The following is a 17554-nucleotide window of genomic DNA, read 5'->3' as shown; positions in this document are numbered from 1 at the left end:
AGTCACTGATCGGCTGCCTCCTGCACGCCCCCTGCTGGGGATTGAGCCTGCAACCCGGGCATGTGCCCTGACCAGGAATCGAACCATGGTCTCCTGGATCATAGGTTAACGCTCAACCTCTGAGCCACGCCTGCTGGGCTGTTTTATTTTATTTTATGGAGAAATTTCCATGATGCATTTGGTGAAAAGGCCCTCATTCATTTTTATAGAGCACTTATTATTTCCCGCCAGGCACTAGGTCTGCACTGTTCCAACCACAAGTCTCTAGAAGCACACATGTGGTTGTTTAAATGTAAATTAATTAAAATTAAACATAAGTAAAATCTCAGTTCTGCAGTTGCACCAGCCTCATTTCCCATACTCAGTAGCCATTGTTCAGTCGTACCATATCAGACGGTTCCTGAACAGAACATTCCATCATCACTGATTGCTCTGTTGGACAGTGCCACTCTACACATCTTGTTTCTGTTTTGCTTTAGACCAGGCACTGTGACAGTGGCAGCGCTAGTCTTGGAATCTCTCTATTGGTGTGCTGTAGGTGCCACGTGTAGCTGACTCAGCCTGGGGTCCGCTCGACCTCCACACCCTTCTGATTATGTCTGAAGGGGTCTGGGATTCTTACCTTCTAGCATAGCGTCATCGCTCTTTTCCCACAGATTTCACATCTGGTCTCTCCCTTCCTGTCTCCTCTCTACAGGTGATCCGCCAGCTAATGAAGAAGGAATTCACCCTGGAGTTCTCCCGAGACAGAAAGTCCATGTCTGTCTATTGCTCCCCAGCCAAATCCCGGGCTGCTGTAGGCAACAAGATGTTTGTCAAGGTCAGAAATCAGAATGTGCCCTAGTGCCTTTGCTTTCTGACCCTGAGCCCCTCTCCTATCCCTGCCCTCTCACTGTGCCCTGGAAAGAAGGTAGTCATTTCTGAATTCTGGTCTGGTCTCCTAGGGTGCTCCCGAGGGGGTCATTGACCGTTGTAACTATGTGCGAGTTGGTACCACCCGCGTGCCAATGACAGGGCCGGTGAAGGAGAAGATCATGACCGTGATCAAGGAGTGGGGCACTGGCCGGGACACCTTGCGCTGCCTGGCTCTGGCCACCCGGGACACCCCCCCGAAGCGAGAAGATATGGTCTTGGATGACTCTGCCAAATTCATGGAGTATGAGGTGAGCAGATGGAAGCCTCCCATTGTCCCAGAGTCATCTGCCTCACCCTCTCCACCACCCTTGTCATTTCCTACTTTGTCATGGGTCCTAGAATCACAGGATGTTAGGTTTGAAGGAAACTTAGTGCTGCTTTGCGTGTGATCCGTGCACCTGTGACAAGGCAAGGCACTCAAGCACACCAGAACAGATCAGTCATCACTGAACACACTCGGGGCAGCTGGCTCATTTCCACAGTGATTTTCCTGATGCAAGAAGCAGTGCATCAACCCTCATTCTGGCACAAGTTGCTTTTTTTCTAGTAGACTGGCTCTCTGAATAGCACCAAAGTCCACTCCTTTCATTTTCTAGAGGGGACACTGTGGCATGGCAGTTCACACAGATTTACTCTAAGTTGTGGAGCAAGTGAGTAGCCCTTCTGAAAGCAGAAACCACCGCCCTAACTTCCTGCTCAAGTTCTTTCTGTGAAAGACAGTCTGCTACTCACAATGGGCTTGGCACTGCCAAGCTGCAGGTACATGTGTAAACAAGGAACATTTCCTGCCCCTGAGCGTACGAGGCCCTGCTGAGGTTTAAACACTAGGTCCAGAGTCAGCTCTCCCCCCAGCTCACTGACCTTTCTCCCCAGCTCCTCAAGAGCTTCCTCCCTGGCTGTTTCTGAGACTGTTGCTGAGCCTGTCACTCTCTGCTGTCTCCCCAGATGGACCTGACATTCGTCGGCGTGGTAGGCATGTTGGACCCTCCCCGAAAGGAGGTCACAGGCTCTATCCAGCTGTGCCGTGATGCTGGGATCCGAGTGATCATGATTACTGGGGACAACAAGGGCACAGCCATTGCCATCTGCCGGAGAATTGGCATCTTTGGGGAGAACGAGGAGGTGACCGACCGAGCCTACACTGGCCGGGAGTTTGATGACCTGCCCCTGGGTGAGCAGCGGGAGGCCTGCCGTCGCGCCTGCTGCTTTGCCCGCGTGGAGCCTGCCCATAAGTCGAAGATTGTGGAGTATTTGCAGTCTTACGATGAGATCACAGCTATGGTAAGAAGATCAACAGGCCTCCCCAGGCTGGGGCCTGAGGAGTCTGGCATGGGGCAGTCTGCTTGGTGTCCACTGAGGCAATTGTCTTCAGGAGCTAGGGGCCCAGGAGAGAGTTGCTGAGTGAGGGCCCTGGTCTGATGCAGAAGGGGTGTGTAGGAGGGGCCAGGTTCCACCTTCTCTCTCCCCTCAGACAGGGGATGGTGTCAATGATGCCCCTGCTCTGAAGAAGGCTGAGATCGGCATCGCCATGGGCTCTGGCACTGCCGTGGCCAAGACCGCCTCCGAGATGGTGCTGGCTGACGACAACTTCTCCACCATCGTGGCTGCTGTGGAGGAGGGCCGGGCCATCTACAACAACATGAAGCAGTTCATCCGCTACCTCATCTCCTCCAACGTGGGCGAGGTGGTCTGGTGAGCAGCCAGGGAGGGCGCCCAGGAGGGACCAAGCCTGGGTGGGGGTGAGCACAGATCTGGAAGCAGAACAGACATGTGACCGCCTCCTTCTGGCAGCATCTTCCTGACAGCCGCCTTGGGGCTGCCTGAGGCCCTGATCCCTGTGCAGCTGCTGTGGGTGAACTTGGTGACTGATGGGCTCCCAGCCACAGCCCTGGGCTTCAATCCCCCAGACCTGGACATCATGGACCGGCCCCCCCGGAGCCCCAAGGAGCCCCTCATCAGTGGCTGGCTTTTCTTCCGCTACATGGCAATTGGGGGTGAGTAGGGTGAGACCCCACAATCCTTTCCAACCTTCCAAACCGACCCCCTCTCTGGGACACCAGCCCCTCCAGGGCAGCTCCCTGGAGGCTTCTTTTCCTCAACCAGCTGTTCATGGTCATAAGGTTCTCCTGCTGCCTCCCATCTCCCCAGCCCTGACCGCCAGTCCCCATCTCTCTACCATAGGCTACGTGGGTGCAGCCACTGTGGGAGCGGCTGCCTGGTGGTTCCTGTATGCGGAGGATGGGCCTCACGTCAGCTACAACCAGCTGGTAGGGGAGGACGGCAGAGGTGGGACAGGTGGGATGGGAAGCAGGAGGGTGGCCTGGAGGCTTTGGTGGGACTCCAGTTCCTTCTCCGCCCCCCTGCAGACTCACTTCATGCAGTGCACCGAGGACAACCCCGACTTTGAGGGTGTGGAGTGTGAGATCTTTGAGGCTCCTGAGCCCATGACCATGGCCTTGTCTGTGCTGGTCACCATTGAGATGTGCAATGCTCTCAACAGGTAGGGCCTGCCCACCTCCCCCTGCTGCCTTGGCCCTCCACCCCCCCTCTCCCCTCACCACTCTTTCTTCTTGTCTCCCACCCTTGCCTCGGCTGGCCGTGCACTTGCAGCCTCTCTGAGAACCAGTCCCTCATGCGGATGCCACCCTGGGTGAACATCTGGCTGCTGGGCTCCATTTGCCTGTCCATGTCCCTCCATTTCCTCATTCTCTACGTCGACCCTCTGCCGGTGAGCCTCCCTCTGGCTGGGCCACCCGTTTCCCGCCACACACGGAGCCCCTGTAGGGTCCGTGACCACTATAACTACAAGGGCTCACAAAGGGAAGGTGGGCTCAGGTTGGGGCAGTGCTGGGTCCTCTTGCCCCTGCCCGCTGCTCCTCAGAGGGGCCCTTGTCCTGCTCACTGCCTCTGCCCTCCCCCTCCCAGATGATCTTCAAGCTTCGGGCCCTGGACTTGACTCAGTGGCTCATGGTTCTCAAGATCTCATTGCCAGTCATCGGGCTCGACGAACTCCTCAAGTTCGTTGCTCGGAACTACCTGGAGGGTAAGAGGCTTCCCTCCTCTGAGCCCTGTCAGCCCCTGGCCCAGCACAGCCCCTCCCTCTGCGCTGCGAAGGCGCCTGCCCCCACCCTCTTCCTTTTCAGGTGGGTGTGTCCTTGGTCCTGGCAGGACCACTGCCACCAGGGAGGCGCACCCAGGTCCCTTTTCTCCCCTCCCCACTCCTCTGTGCCTGGTGCAGACACCTTCTCCTTGGTATCCCACAGCCTCCTCAGCCCTCTTGGTCCCCCACACCCACCTCCCCCCACCCAGTAACGGCTGTCTCTCTGTCCTCTCTGGCCATAGGATAACCCGTTTCCCCCTCCTCCATCTCTTTGAACCGTGTCACAGGTATCGCCCCTCTTCTTGCCCTCACCTCCAGCTGCTGTGCCCCCACCTGTCCCCTTCCCCCTCGGTGTCACCCGAGGTCACTGCGCTCGCACACTGCCACTGCCGTGCTTCCAAGCAGGGGGTAGGCTGCTGCCCTTACTCTGCGGGTTGGCACTGCCCTGGCCTCTGGGCACCGCCGCGTCTGCTGAGCTGCGCTGCGTTGCGCTGGCTGGGCGCTGCGCTGTCTGCCGCTGGGGCTGCAGTGGTTGGGAGCGGGGTCTGGGACACAGGTGGGTACAAGGGGTGCCGAGTGACCCTCCAGGTGAGTGCGGGGGTGGGAGCAGGTAGCCTGGGAGGGACTCTTCCTCTCCTACCACCTGCTTCAACCCTTCCTTTTTTCCTTCCAGATCCAGAAGATGAAAGAAGGAAGTAACAGTCTTTTTGCCCCTTCTTCCCCATCCTGTAGTGACACCTCTTTAGCCAGAGCTGTGGCACAGACCCCACATCCCCCCTCCCATCGACATTCTTGTTTATAAACACAATGTCCCTTCACTCTTCCTCCCCACCCCAGCAACCCACCCTCCCTTTTACCCTGGAAAACCTCCCCTCCCCCAACCACGTGGGGCTTGCAGGGACAAGGCGACCGACTGCGCTGAGCTGCTTATTTATTGAAAATAAATGACAGAAAAGTCTGGCTTTGCCTCTGTGCACATCTTGGGGCCCGCGTCGGGCCCCTGGGACAAGCATCTTAGTGTCATGCAGTCCAGAAAGCAGCTGCCTGTCCAGGACGCACGTGTGGAGGGAGGCTCCAAGCCATGGTCCACAACTTGGCTGTGCCTTAGGGAAGGGGCAGGGAATGGGCTGGTAGCCGGGCTGGGGGCTAGGGGCACAAGGGTTGGGACCCAGGAGGCAGCATAGCAGCCAGAGAGCCGCAGGGCTGAGCCTGCACTTTGGTTCCAGGAGGGAGCTAGGACCTTCACCCAGTGTCATCCTTGGGAGCAGAAGGCCCAGCCACTCCTGGGAGGAGGCCCTGGAGGGCCAGGGCAGTGGTGACCCTGTCCCCTAAACTGTGGGCTTAGAGAAGAAGAAAGGCTCCATACTGAGAGCCCCAAAGCCTAGGCCTCATGGTTCTGCAGTGGAGAGAGGCAGTCTCCCCAAGCGGGTGGGTTTGGCCCCTCAGCTGTCTTTGATGTCCCTGATGTCCCTGAGCGGTGCCTCGTCCATGATGCTGCGCACCTGCTCCAGACTCTCTGCCTGGCGGACCTGTTCCAGGCGCACCTGTGGGGTCCAGTGAGGAAAGCAGAGGGCCCTTTGTGGGGAAATGCAGCCCCTGCCCCACCTGCCAGCTCCCCCAAGGGGCAAGGTGTACCCAGGGGCCACACCTCCCCAACCCATGGTGAAACCAGGTTCAAGGGAAGAAATGGGTCCTAGAGGGAGGCAGCCTGAGGAAGCGAGGGGCAGGGGCAGGTGCAGCTGATGCGTGCCTGGCCCTGGGCTAGGGACTTCCATGACCAACGAAGATGGACAACAAGAGCTTTCACATTTTTGAGCAGTAGCTCAGAGGAAAGAACCACGCCAGCCCCAGGAGGAGGAGGAAGACTCCTCTAATTGGGGTGCTGTCCTTGCCTGACCCAGGATAAGTCACCTGGAGTCGTGGCAGTGTGGTGGTGAGGGGACACGCCATACCTGCAGGGCCTGGGACAGGCGTACAAAATCCCTCTGCACCTGTTCGCTGGTCTCCAGCTCGGCCTGCAGCCGTAGCACCTTTGCCCTCTGTTCCGAGAGGAGATCTGCAAGCTGAGCCTGCGGGACAGGGCACAGGCTGGAACCCTGGGCCGGATGGATGATGTGGCCCACTGGAGGGGTAGCCCCTCTACACCAGCCCCGACTGACCTCTTCCGTAGGGCCTGAGCCTGGTGGCTGCCTCAAGGCTTCCTGCTGCCTGACCTGAGGCAGACAAAGGGCAGGAGGGGCTGGCTAGGGTCTCCTCCACTCTGCCACCCCTTCCCGTCATCCCGGTCTGGCCTGACTTCTGCCTCACCTTGCTCTGTTCCTGATGGATCCGCTCCATCTCTGTCCTGAGGCTGCACAGGGAGGCTAGGAAGTCAGGCGGGGCAAGATGTCAGGCCTACGCCCTCCCTCCCTCTTCACCCGCCCCGGCCTCGCGGGGCTCCAGCCCATACTCACCTTCTAACACCTCTGTGTGGAAAGGAAAGAAAGACAGGTCAAGGCTCGTTCTCACACTGTCTCCTCTCTCCCCTCCTGGCACCCAGGTGGTCCCCTGGGGGGAGGTCAACCTCCCTAAGAGCAGGGGTGGGGTGGCTCATCTCCTCTCCTCTCCTCTCACCTGCCTCCTCCCGCTGCACCCTCAGCTGCCCCTCCAGGCTGGCCCTCGCCGCTGTCTCTTCCTCCAGTGCCTCCCGCAGTGTCACGATCTCAATCCGAAGGCGTTCCGCCTCGTGCTCTCGGGCCTGCTGATGGGCCCTTGCCTCCTGCCCCATGCAGAGCACCAGCTGCTTCAGCTCCTGGAAGGGACACAAGTCACCTGCTAGGTATGGGGCAGGAGGGGCAAAGGCAGCAGGGGCCACCGGCTACATGGGGAGTATGGGGAGGGGAAAGGAAGGGGGGAAGGAATCTGTCAAAAGGGGAGATAGCCCGTCGTGGGGCTAGTGGACAGTACACTGATCCAGCAGTGACTGTTCTGCAGCAAGCAGCCCCACCCCGGAGGGGGCCCTGTGGAATGGTGCAAAGTTCCAGGTTACCTAGAGCAAGATACTCTTTTTGATGAAGCTCAGAAACAACTAACTGAAGTTAGCACTCCATTGTTTAGGCAGGCAAGTATATATAAGAAAAATGGTACCAAAAAAGAGCAGGGGGTGGTCAAGTTCAGGAAGGCAGAAACAGCCCAGTAGTAAGGGTACACAGGAGATCTAAGTTGTATCTCCAGGGTGGGCAAGGGTTTGGGGTGACCTCCCTTTTATTTAATAATCTTCACCTGAGGATATGTTCCACTGATTTTTAGGGAGGGAAACATTGATGTGAGAGAGAAACATCAATTGGTTGCCTCCCAGGCGTGCCCTGACCAGGGAAGGAACCTGCAACCTGGGTATGTGCCCTGACCGGGAATCAAACCAGCAACCTTTCTGGCGTAGGAGAGAACGCTCCAGCCACCGGGCCAGGGCGACCTTCATATTTTTAACAAATTAATTTAATATCAACAAAGAGCCCTAGCCAGTTTGGCTCAGTGGTTAGAGCATCAGCCTGTGGACTGAAGGGCTGAGGGTCCGACTACGGTCAGGGGCACGTACCTTGGCTGCAGGCTCAATCCCCGGGTCCCCGGCCCAGTTTGGGTGCGTGCGGGAGGCAACCAATCGATGTGTCTCTCTCACATCAATGTTTCTCTCTCTCTCTGTTTTCCTTCCACTCTCTCTGAAAAACAATGGAAAAAATATCCTTGGGTGAGGATTTAACAAAATAAAAATAATACCCACACACCAAAGACCATGCACAGACCAATGACGACAGCTTGTTATGGACCAAAGATTATGATGAATTCAACTTTGTGGATCTCGTGCCACTTAAAAATAAACCAAATTACTGCTTCTTTCACATCAAGCATTCTGTTAACTCATTTTCTCTTCATGCCAATGCTGGCAAGGGGGTTTGGTCCCATTTTCAGATGAGGAAAGTGAGCCTTAGAAAAGTCAAGTGCATTGGCCAAGGTGACAGTGAAAACACAGCAGCCTGGATCTGTCCCTGAGTCCCCTGGTCCCAGGCCAATGCTTTTCTGTGCATGGAGAGAAGTGCCAACAGGATGAACCCCAGGCTCCCAGTACCTGTACTCCCCTTACCGGGACTGAGCTGGGCAGTGACTCCTCCTGGGCTCCCTCCTGGTGCAAAACCCGGAGGGTTGAAGATGGTGGCTGTTCAGCCCGGAGCCCTTGGTTTTCCTCAGTCAGCCGCTTTACCTCATGGCTCAGGCACTTGTGGGAGGTGGCCAGCTCTGCCTGGGTATGGAGAGTTCGTGTGGCGTCATGAGGGGGACACGGTGTCTCCAGTCCTGTGGGAGGCCAAACCCTGAACCCTCCTCCTCCACCCTTCTCAGTGGCTCGGAGGTCACAGTGACAGCCACAGGCCACGTCAGCTGTTTTCTCTGGTCCATGTTTTTTTTTAAACCTTAAATTAGTTGCTAACTTTAAAAATTGGTAGACTACACACAAATACCTAGATTTCTGGCTTCTCTTGACAAATCAGAAAACCTGGCAGCACTGAGCTCGAATTCCCACGAGGCGGAGTTACGGGCAGCTGCCCCTGTGCATTGTCTCTCGGTTTCCCATGCTGCTCCTTCCTGCCTCGCTCCCGGCCCAATTCAATCACTTACAGCTCTCGTCTGGCCTTGGGAAGTATACGGCTTACAATCCTTGCTTTTACTCTTCATGACTCTGTAAGCTACGTCCCATTATCTCAACTTCACAGTGGCAGGGCTCAAGCTCCCAGCTTGTGGGATCAGCTCAAGATCACAGAGCAGGTGACTCAGAGGTCACGTCAGCTGTTTTATTTCATCCATAGGCTCTATCTGAATTCACAGCCCCTGCTCTGGCCACAGTGCCAGGTACCCTGGAAACCCTTTTACCCACTTGGCACCAACTCCAGGTGCAGCCAACACAGGACAGGTGCTGCAACCTTCCAGTGCCCCCCTCAACCAATTCCCATCACACTCCTCTCCCTCCTGCCCCAGCCCCCAAGCCCTCACCATCTGCAGCTGAACCCGCTCCTGAGCCTGGCTCACGGTCCCCTGCAGGGTCTGCAGCAGCTGCTCTGAGTTCTGGACCTGGGCCAGGAGCACCTGCATCTGTGGGTGGAAGGGGGCAAGGGTGAGGCTGGGACCCAGGAGGAGGCATGCAGCCAGAGGCCCTGCTGGGCTTGGAATAGAGGCTGGACCCACCTGTTTGGCACAGTCCTCATTGCTTCGTCTCAGGCCTTCTTGCAGCTCGTCCCGCTCACGGCTGATGCTCTCCAGGTCCTTTTGCAGCTGCCGCCCCTGCCACAGACCCTCAGTCTCAACCTCCAGGGAAGGCCTCCCTCCCCACCATGCCTCTTAGGCCTTGCCTTTTGTTCTTTGCATCTCAGTTGGCGGTGCCATTATCCTCACTGTTGCTCAAGCCCAAAGCCTAGGAACTGATGCTGACTCTTCTTTCTTCCACTCCCCATGTCCAACCCACCCGCAGGTCCCCCTCCCCCCCACCAGTGGGCCTCCAAAGTGGATTCCGCATCCACTTCTTTCCATCTCTGCTGCCATCTCCTGGTCCCAGTCACAACCTTCTTCTAATTATGTCAAGTATCAACTAGCCACCCCGCTTCTCTTGTTCCGTTACCCTCTCTCCCCATTCCTACAGAGGCCCAAGTGGTCTGTTAAAAGCCTAAAGCAGCCCTAGGGCCATTTGGATATTTATAACATAATTTTGGGGCCATACAAAATTATCAACTTAAAAATTAGCTATGAACAAAGCTCCTTGCCCTGCTGGCGTGGCTCAGCAGTTGAGCACCGACCTATGTGGGGTCAATTCCTGGTCAGGGCACATGCCCAGGTTGCGTGGGCTCCAGCAGAGGGCATGCAGGAGGCAGCCAATCAATGACTCTCATCGATGTTTCTATCTCTATCCCTCTCTCCCTTCCCCTTTCTGAAACCAATAAAAATATATTTAAAAAAAGAAAAAAGAAAAAAGCTCCCAGATTTATTGAATTTCAAGTCCTGCCTGCGGTTGCCTTGGCAGGGCCTGAACAAATGATTTCGCCGGCCGTATATATACACAAACCCCAGGCCTGGAAGTTCCCCACCCCTGTCTTAGAGGCTTCCCCTGCTCTTTGTCTGAAATGCAAACTCCATGGCACTGAGGCTGACCTCCTGGGGACCCTGCCTTCCTTTCTGATCTCATCTCTCTTCTCCCTCTCGGTGGCCTGCCCGTCCTCAGGACCTCTGCACTTGCAGTTTCTCCTGCCCCCAATCTTTGAAGAATGCCTCTTTTCACCATCCTCGTTCATCTCCAGCTCTGCCGTGACCCTGTTCGTTTGTCCTGGGCCTCTCACCCTGACACTCCCTTCCTCATCTGTCCACATGCATGTGTGGTTCTGGCTCCCTCACTAGGAGGAAGCACCGAGATGGAGGGAGTTTTCTCTTCAGTGTGGAATCCCAGCTCTAGCTCGGCCTGGGCATAGTAGGTGCTCAGTAAGTATTGGTGCAGGGAGAGATGGATGCATGCACGCAGACAGGCACCCCACTCCACTCACCTCCATTTGCAGCTGCTCCCACTGGGTGTCTGGGACAAGCTGGTAACCAGGAGGGGGCAGGTAGATGCCCTCAGGGACCAGGGTGCCCGTGGACACCAGAGAGGCTGTCTCTTCCTGCTCGGGGCTCAGGCCATGGCGGCCGCGGGGCAGGGAGGTGCTGCTGCTGGCCCCACCGCCAAGGGAGAAGGAGGAGATGGAGGCGCTGTCGTCACAGTTGTGGGCGAAGGCCTCGGCCGCTGCACCCCCATCTCCGCTCAGCTCCTCGAGAGGCTCCAGTGGGGGAGACAGGTCCCGGGACAGATGCAGCAACTCCGTGGAGCCATGCAGGGAAGGGGGATGCCGGGGACGTCTCTAGGGAAGGGGGTCAGGGAAGAGGCTGGGGGGCAGGGTCCTGCAACGCCCCTTCTTCCCTCAGCGCCCCCTGGCCTCCCCTCACCTGGATCTCTTGAATCAGCTCCTCCGCCCTCAGCAGTTTTGCCTTCAGCTCCTCTATCTCCTGCTCCATCGGCAGCACGATCTCTCGCAGCTTCTCTGAGTCCTCATGGGCCTGTGGGGGGGGGGGTTGTTGGGCAGCAACAGTCCCCCTTCCAACTGCAGGACCCCTCAGGTCAGTTCAGAGCTTTCTTTTCAAGCACATCAGCTCTTCTAACCCTCCCAAGAAGGTCCTGTCCATCCCCGGTTTAGAGATCACAGAGGCTCTGGAGCTCCAGACTGCCCCAGGTCACGTGGTAGGTGAAGGGGCCGGAGTCACAACTATTCCCACCTGCTCACCATATTTCTGCCCCAATATCCATTTTTAATTTGCTCATAGAACCTAACATTTTATTTGGGCATACAGCTTACATTCTAGAATACCATCTGCATTTCTCAGCTTCCCTGTAACTAAGCACGGCCACCTGACTGCGTCACAGCTAAGGGGATGGAGCGGGTGTGCCACGTGCAGCTCCCAGGGCAGCTCCTTAAAAGGAGAGGGTGTGCTTTTCTCCCCCCCCCCATGGCTAGAATGTGGCCAGGGCTGGCACTCGAAGCAGTCCTCTTGGACCATGAGGCAGTAAGCTACCTATGGCCAAACAGCAGCGCAGAAGGAGCCTGAGTTCCTAATGGCTTTTTAAAAAAATTCTTTTAAGAGTTTATTTGAGCCAAACTGATGACATATGCCGAGGAGCAAGGTCTCAGATGCTCTGAGAATAAGTTTTGCAGCCTCCCTAATGGCTTGTTCAGCTGCCGTTTCAGTCCCGGAAATGTCTACCTCTGGACTTTAAGAAAAATAAACTTCTATCTTATTTACGCCACTGTTGACTTGGGTTTTCCAAACCTCATCCTAACTGTATGTCCTCCCACACTCCCATCACCACCATATCACTGGCTATTTCTTTTCGGTCTCTTTTCAAGTTTGGGATCCTGCTGAACGCGCACAACCAACAGCCTCTGGACAGCTCCACTTGGATGTCACGCAGGCCCCTCTACCTAGGACAGCCAAATCTGAAGCACGTCATGAGGCATTTCTCCTCCCACAAGTGCTAGGTCACCAAGAATGGCCGTGCTAGCCCTGGCCGATGTGACTCGGTTGGGTGGAGCATCAGCCCCTACACCAAAGGGTCATGGGCTCGATTCCCGGTCAGGGCACGTGCCTGGGTTTCAGGTTCGATCCCCACTCAGGGCGTGTGCAGGAGGCAGCCGACTGATGTTTCTCTCTCACATCAATGTCTCTCTCTCTTGCTCTCTCCCCCTCCCTCCCTTCCTCTCTCAAAAGAAAAGAAATCAATAAAAACACATATCCTTGAGTGAGGATTAAAAAAAATAATAAAGTAGGTTTATAGTTGTTCATACAGAAAATAATACAGTAATAAATAACAGTACAAGAATAAACTCTGTTTCACATACTCACAACTGTAATCCTACTTAAAAAAAAAAAATTGCCCTGCTATCTGCCCCGTTGTCCAAGGCAGAAATCTGCCAGTTACCATTCCTTTTTCAATTCATGTCACGTCTACGTCTTGAATCATTAAAAAACTGTGTCAAACAAGCTCAGTCTAGCCCTGGCCAGTGTGGCTCAGTTGGGTGAGCATCATCCCCTGTGCCGAAAGATTACCAGTTTGATTCCTGGGCCGGGTGTGTGCGGAAGGCAACCGGTCAGTGTTTCTCTGTCACAGGGATGTCTCTCTCTGTCTTTCTCTAAAAAAATAAATAAATAAACATATTAAGCCCTGGCCGGTGTGGCTCAGTGGTTCAATTCCAGGTCAAGGGCACATACCTGGGTTCCATACCCGCCCTGGCTAAGGTGAGTGCAAGAGGCAGCCAATTGATGTGTGTCTCTCACATCAATGTTTCTCTCCCTTTCACTCTAAAAATTAATGGAAAAAATATCCTCAGACAAGGATTTGCAAAAAAAAAATTAAAAACACGTATTAAAACAAACAAGCCAGCTCAGTCTAACCCTCCAAATCTCTTATGTGAACCAATGCAAAGGTAGGGTGAGCCTGGATGGCCCAGACAAAACACTCTGGGTTCCACCTGAAGCCTTGGAATCCGTGCTCTGCAGACACCCAGGCCATGGGGACAATGGCTGAACGCAGGAGCTGGGCCAGGGCTGGAACCGCCTGCCTCCAGGCCTGCAGCCCCTCCTGCTGTCCCCACTGTCCCTGCTGTCCCCGGTGGCTTCCCGTTAGCAAAGCCCTCTCCTTCCCCACCCTGGGTAACTGCTCCTGGAGGAACACTGGGAATGCAAGCAGCAGCCTCTGCGGGGAAGGCGTGGGTTAGACATCTTTCTTTCTTGAGCTCCCGTTTTGACCTTAGTCTTTCTAACCACGCGACTATCTCCCTGAGCCTAGGTTTCCTCACGCATAAAACGAGCTAGGTACCTACCTCACGGGGCTGCTGTGAGGATCAAGTGTGGTAACCAATGAACTTGCTTTGAAAGATAAAGAGTTTGATAATGTGTGCTTCCCACTATTGTTAATAACAACAATAATAAAGGAGGTGATTTACTATCTTCAGAACAAAAACTTTAAAACCAGATGGCTTAGATTTTTAAGTCCCAAATCTTTTTATGTGCAAAACCTGGGGAGAATCATCGAACTTCTCTAAGCCTCATCTTACTCATCTGTTAAATGGATCTAATGGACCTCATTTTCAGGGGAAAGACTGGGGAGCCTGAATCTGTCAAGCAGTTAGAGTGCCTAGAGCATGAGAGGTATCCTTAAGTGTTAGCTCCCTTTCCCCTACATGACTGTCGGTAATTCTGCAGGTAAATGAACCTAGTGAAGCCACTAGTAAGTGGCAAGCCAGGACCTTGCTAAGTATGGAGCCGGCATGTGCTACACCTAGAATGATGACTGGGTGTCCTGCTCCCAATGATCTGGGAGTGGCACACCAACAATCCCTCTGCCCCACGGTCACCCGGAGGGTCAGAGGGAGGCTGTCCGGACCCCAACCTTTTCCATCTGCTTCTCCAAAGAGTCCAGGGGGTGAGCCCGAGACAGCAGCTGCTTCAGGCGGCCCAGCTCCCGCTCCTTCTCCTCGCAGTCCTGTTGCTGCTGCTGCCGCTCCTGCTTCAGAGAAGCGATCTGGGCCTCATAGCTGCTGATGGAGTCTGGGGGGGCGGGGAGGGCAGAGGAGAGGGAGGGTCAGTGTGCGGGCCCCACCTGTGGATGAGTAGGGGGCTCTCTCACACTGACGCACTGTGCAAGGCAATTTACCACAGCGATTAAGACAGCGGGCCTTGTGGAGAGACGCCCTGGACAATGTTAGCCTCTCTGCATTAGTGTCCTTGGCCGCAAAACGGGGACACTAATGACTACCCCACTGGGTTGTTACAGGATCAAAGGAGATGACATCTGGAGGGTTTTCAGTCCAATAATGCTGAAGATACGGTATCTACTCCACATATACAAATAATGACATATACATATATATCAATATATATCAATAATGACCAATATCTAATAATAGCAATGAGTATTTTTTATTTTCATAGTTACTTATTTTAATATGTACTAACATTAGAAGTAAAGGTTCTGCGAAATCCAAACCGTTCAGCCAATAGTCAGGCAGCACAACTTTATCAGGAAAACAAATGAGAATATGAGAAAAGTTTTAGCCCTTGTTGAACAAAGCTGGAATGATCCGTAACAGACAACTGGTCTGTTCATCTTTTTCATCACTGTTGTGCATAACTGACCTCTCAATAGATAGGCTAACAAATTTTAAGCGCCATGGGTTTTAAGGATTCTTTAGGGACAAAAGAACGTCCCTCAGTCTAGCATCTACAAAAGCTTGTGTATCTTCATTAATGTACTTTTTATTTATTATTTATTATTTATTATTTATTTATATTAATATACTTTTGCACGGTCTGAACTAAGTTATTGCTTACATAAATTTGTAACATGTCCTGTTAAAAAAAAAAAAAAAGTCAAGTTTTTCTGCCAAACTACATGGGTTCAAATCTGCGGCTTTCTAGCTGTATAACCTTGGGCAAGTTATCTAATCTCCCTGGGCCTCAGAGCTTCCTCTATAAATGAAGACAGATAATAGTCCCTATCTCAGAGAGATTGGCAGGAAGGTTAAATACTCATAAATCGTTTAGCTTAGTGCCTGGCACACATATGTCAGCCATTATTATTATTGTCGTTTTTATGATGTGCTCAATAAATGTCAGCCATTATTATCACTGTTGTTATGATGATTTAGGATAGTTTCTCTTATAGGGAAAGGAAGTTTCCCTTCAAATAAATGTGTGTACATTTTTATTTTTCCTTTTTTTAAAATATATCTTTATTGATTTCAGAGAGAAGGCAGAGGGAGAGAGAGAGATAGAAACATCAATGATGAGAGTCATTGATCGGCTGCCACTTCCAAGTACCCTACCAGGGATCGAGCCTACAACCCAGGCAAGTGCCCTGAATGGGAATCCAAACTCGATCTCCTGGATCCTAGGTCGACACTCAACTGCTGAGCCACGCCCAGTCGGGGTATTTTTACTTTTTTATTTTATTTATTTATTTATTTATTATTTATTTATTTATCTTAATCCTCACTTGAGGATATATTTTCCATTGCTTTTCAGAGAGAGTGGAGGGAGACAGAGAAACATCTTTGTGAGAGAGACACACTGATTCGTTGCCTCCTGCACATGCCCCAACTGGGGCCAGGGATCGAGTCAGCAACCGAGGTACACGCCCTTGGCTGGAACCAAACCGGGGGCCCTTTAGTCCAGGGGTTGATGCTCTAACCACTGAGTAAAACTGTCTAGGGCAATGTGTGTATGTTTTTAAAAAGTGGACCTACTTAAAGAATAAATATTAAGTAGATAACAGGGTAAGTCATGAGGAGACAACCACACCACACAGGCAGTATGTGGATGCCTGAGATGTGGGAAATACAGCCCCAGAAGTCTGGAGGCAGGAGCAGCTGTCAGAAAGGGAAATGACTTGGTGGGATGGGAGTTTTAGACGGTTTACTCTGGAGGCCAATGTCAAGGCCAGACTATAGAAGGAGACCTGGGAGAAGGCTGGGGCAACAGTCCAGGAGAGTTGTGCAGAGCTTCACTACAGCAGTGGCTGTGGAAACAGAGGGGTGGGACAGGACTGAAAGCTATTTCAGAGACTTGGGCCTCTGACTGGAGGAGAAGGGGAAACAGGAAAAGAAGCTAGGGGATCTGGGGCAATGGATGGTGCTGCATCCCAAGTACATACAGAGGGCATAAGGGGGGTTAGTCAGTCAGTGCACGTGTGTTTTGGGGGGTGCGGGTGCAGATATAGGGGTGCTTGGGGGAGGAGGGAAACCAGAGGATTAGACTCCACAGAGATGGCCCAGGGCTGAGTCTGAAGCCCAGAGACTCATATGAGCATGCTTCAGGGAACTGAGAAGTTGCTCATCTTCAGAGCTGAATAGTCATTCAGGGCCGAATAGTCATCAGTGAGGGGCAAGAAATGACAGGGGGCAAGGGAACAAGTAGAAGCTCAGAGCTAAACTTAGCTGGAACTGACAGAGCTGCTGCGAGCACAGGCAGTGCCTCTGTGCAAATTAGAAAAGTGCCCCCCAAAAAGAAAAGAGTGCCCCTTCGTTTAAGGCCCATGGGCCTACCTGGGCTAGGCAGCCCTGCTAACCTTCCCCATAGCTCATCTGTTCCCTTGACCCTGTTTCGGTCATGCACCCTCCTCTACGGGGCTGACGAGTCTGGGAAGAGACCCTGGCTCACCTTTCAGGATGGCCTGCAGGGAGGCAACCTCCTCTTGGCATTGCCTCTGCACTGCAGCCACGGCCTCGGCCTTCGTGCTCTCGCTCACCTCGGCCACAGCCTTCATGGTCTCCATTTCTGCCAGGGCACCGGCGAGCTCAGCCCGAAGCCGGCAGAGTTCGCCTGACTCAGCCTCAGCCTTTGCCCCCTCCTGGGGCTGGGGATCAAGCACTGTGGGGGACAAGGATCAGCTGCTCTTCCCATCACTCCAGGATCCCCAATAACCCAAGCTACCAAACCCGAAAGTCCCGAAACCTCGTAATACTGCAGCCACGGTCCCCGCCCCGCTCACCTGGCCTCGCCCCTTCCCCCGCTTCCACCTCGCCCCATTCGGACAGGTGTAGCTTATAGCCCCGCCTCTTCCCGGCCACCGTTCACCCAATCCCTTCCTCTGACACGACCCCCGCCCCTTGCCCACCTGGCCCCGCCCCCTCCCCTCACCGCACCTCTCAGCGGGCCCTACCCAGTGAATCGCCGGACCACGCCCACCCGCGGCTGGCTCCAGACCCCGCCCCTCCTTCCTGGCGGCGTGGCCCCGCCCCTTTCTCCAGTCTCGCCTCCCCCCCTCACCACCCCCCATCCGCCGGCTGCTGAGCTCGGCCCCGCCTCCGGCTTTGCTGCCCCTCGGTGCACGGATGCGTCCTCACATACCAGTCCCCGGCGGCCGTCGCCGGCCATCCTCACCCGCGGCCGCCGGCGCAGCTGCCGCCATCGCCTCCGCGCAAACGGCGGGGTCCCGCACTC

General features: G+C 54.3%; 2 protein-coding genes across 3 annotated transcripts in view; one reads left to right on the top strand and one right to left on the bottom strand.

Annotated features, from left to right (window-relative positions):
- ATP2A1 (ATPase sarcoplasmic/endoplasmic reticulum Ca2+ transporting 1) overlaps positions 1 to 5071 on the top strand; it is a 16809-nt gene extending 11738 nt beyond the window's left edge. Inside the window, exons 13-22 of the mRNA XM_016217914.2 lie at positions 698 to 820; positions 945 to 1163; positions 1861 to 2196; positions 2387 to 2607; positions 2707 to 2909; positions 3097 to 3182; positions 3282 to 3415; positions 3526 to 3643; positions 3841 to 3958; positions 4689 to 5071. Coding sequence (XP_016073400.1) covers positions 698 to 820; positions 945 to 1163; positions 1861 to 2196; positions 2387 to 2607; positions 2707 to 2909; positions 3097 to 3182; positions 3282 to 3415; positions 3526 to 3643; positions 3841 to 3958; positions 4689 to 4714 — 1584 coding nt within the window. The 3' untranslated portion in view covers positions 4715 to 5071. The remainder of the gene's footprint in view (positions 1 to 697; positions 821 to 944; positions 1164 to 1860; positions 2197 to 2386; positions 2608 to 2706; positions 2910 to 3096; positions 3183 to 3281; positions 3416 to 3525; positions 3644 to 3840; positions 3959 to 4688) is intronic.
- RABEP2 (rabaptin, RAB GTPase binding effector protein 2) lies at positions 4930 to 17554 on the bottom strand. Of its 2 annotated transcripts, XM_016217915.2 has the most exons (14): positions 17462 to 17547; positions 16772 to 16981; positions 14004 to 14161; positions 11006 to 11116; positions 10570 to 10920; positions 9227 to 9322; positions 9035 to 9133; positions 8133 to 8288; positions 6629 to 6806; positions 6469 to 6480; positions 6323 to 6378; positions 6175 to 6228; positions 5968 to 6084; positions 4930 to 5559 (listed from the first exon to the last, which is right to left on the bottom strand). In XM_016217915.2, exons 1-14 carry the CDS (start codon positions 17520 to 17522, stop codon positions 5458 to 5460), a joined length of 1761 nt encoding a protein of 586 aa, XP_016073401.2. In that variant the 5' UTR covers positions 17523 to 17547; the 3' UTR covers positions 4930 to 5457. The 2 variants fall into 2 exon arrangements, with proteins under 2 accessions (XP_016073401.2, XP_087671894.1); XM_087815768.1 differs by lacking the exon at positions 6175 to 6228 and having other exon boundaries at positions 17462 to 17554.

Source organism: Miniopterus natalensis, chromosome 3, assembly GCF_054644295.1.
Source record: "Miniopterus natalensis isolate mMinNat1 chromosome 3, mMinNat1.hap1, whole genome shotgun sequence".
NCBI lineage: Eukaryota > Metazoa > Chordata > Mammalia > Chiroptera > Miniopteridae > Miniopterus > Miniopterus natalensis.
Note: the sequence above shows the minus strand (reverse complement) of the source record. Positions and strands in the feature narration are given on the sequence as shown.

Excerpts from the sequence above, each read along its gene's own strand:
- RABEP2 (XM_016217915.2), bottom strand. The coding sequence starts at position 17,522 with ATGGCGGCAGCTGCGCCGGCGGCCGCGGGTGAGGATGGCCGGCGACGG. Across the intron at positions 11,117-14,003 it reads TGGAGAAGCAGATGGAAAAG|GCCCATGAGGACTCAGAGAA; the intron begins GTTGGGGTCCGG and ends CCCCCCCCACAG. Across the intron at positions 8,289-9,034 it reads AGCGGGTTCAGCTGCAGATG|GCAGAGCTGGCCACCTCCCA; the intron begins GTGAGGGCTTGG and ends CTCCATACCCAG.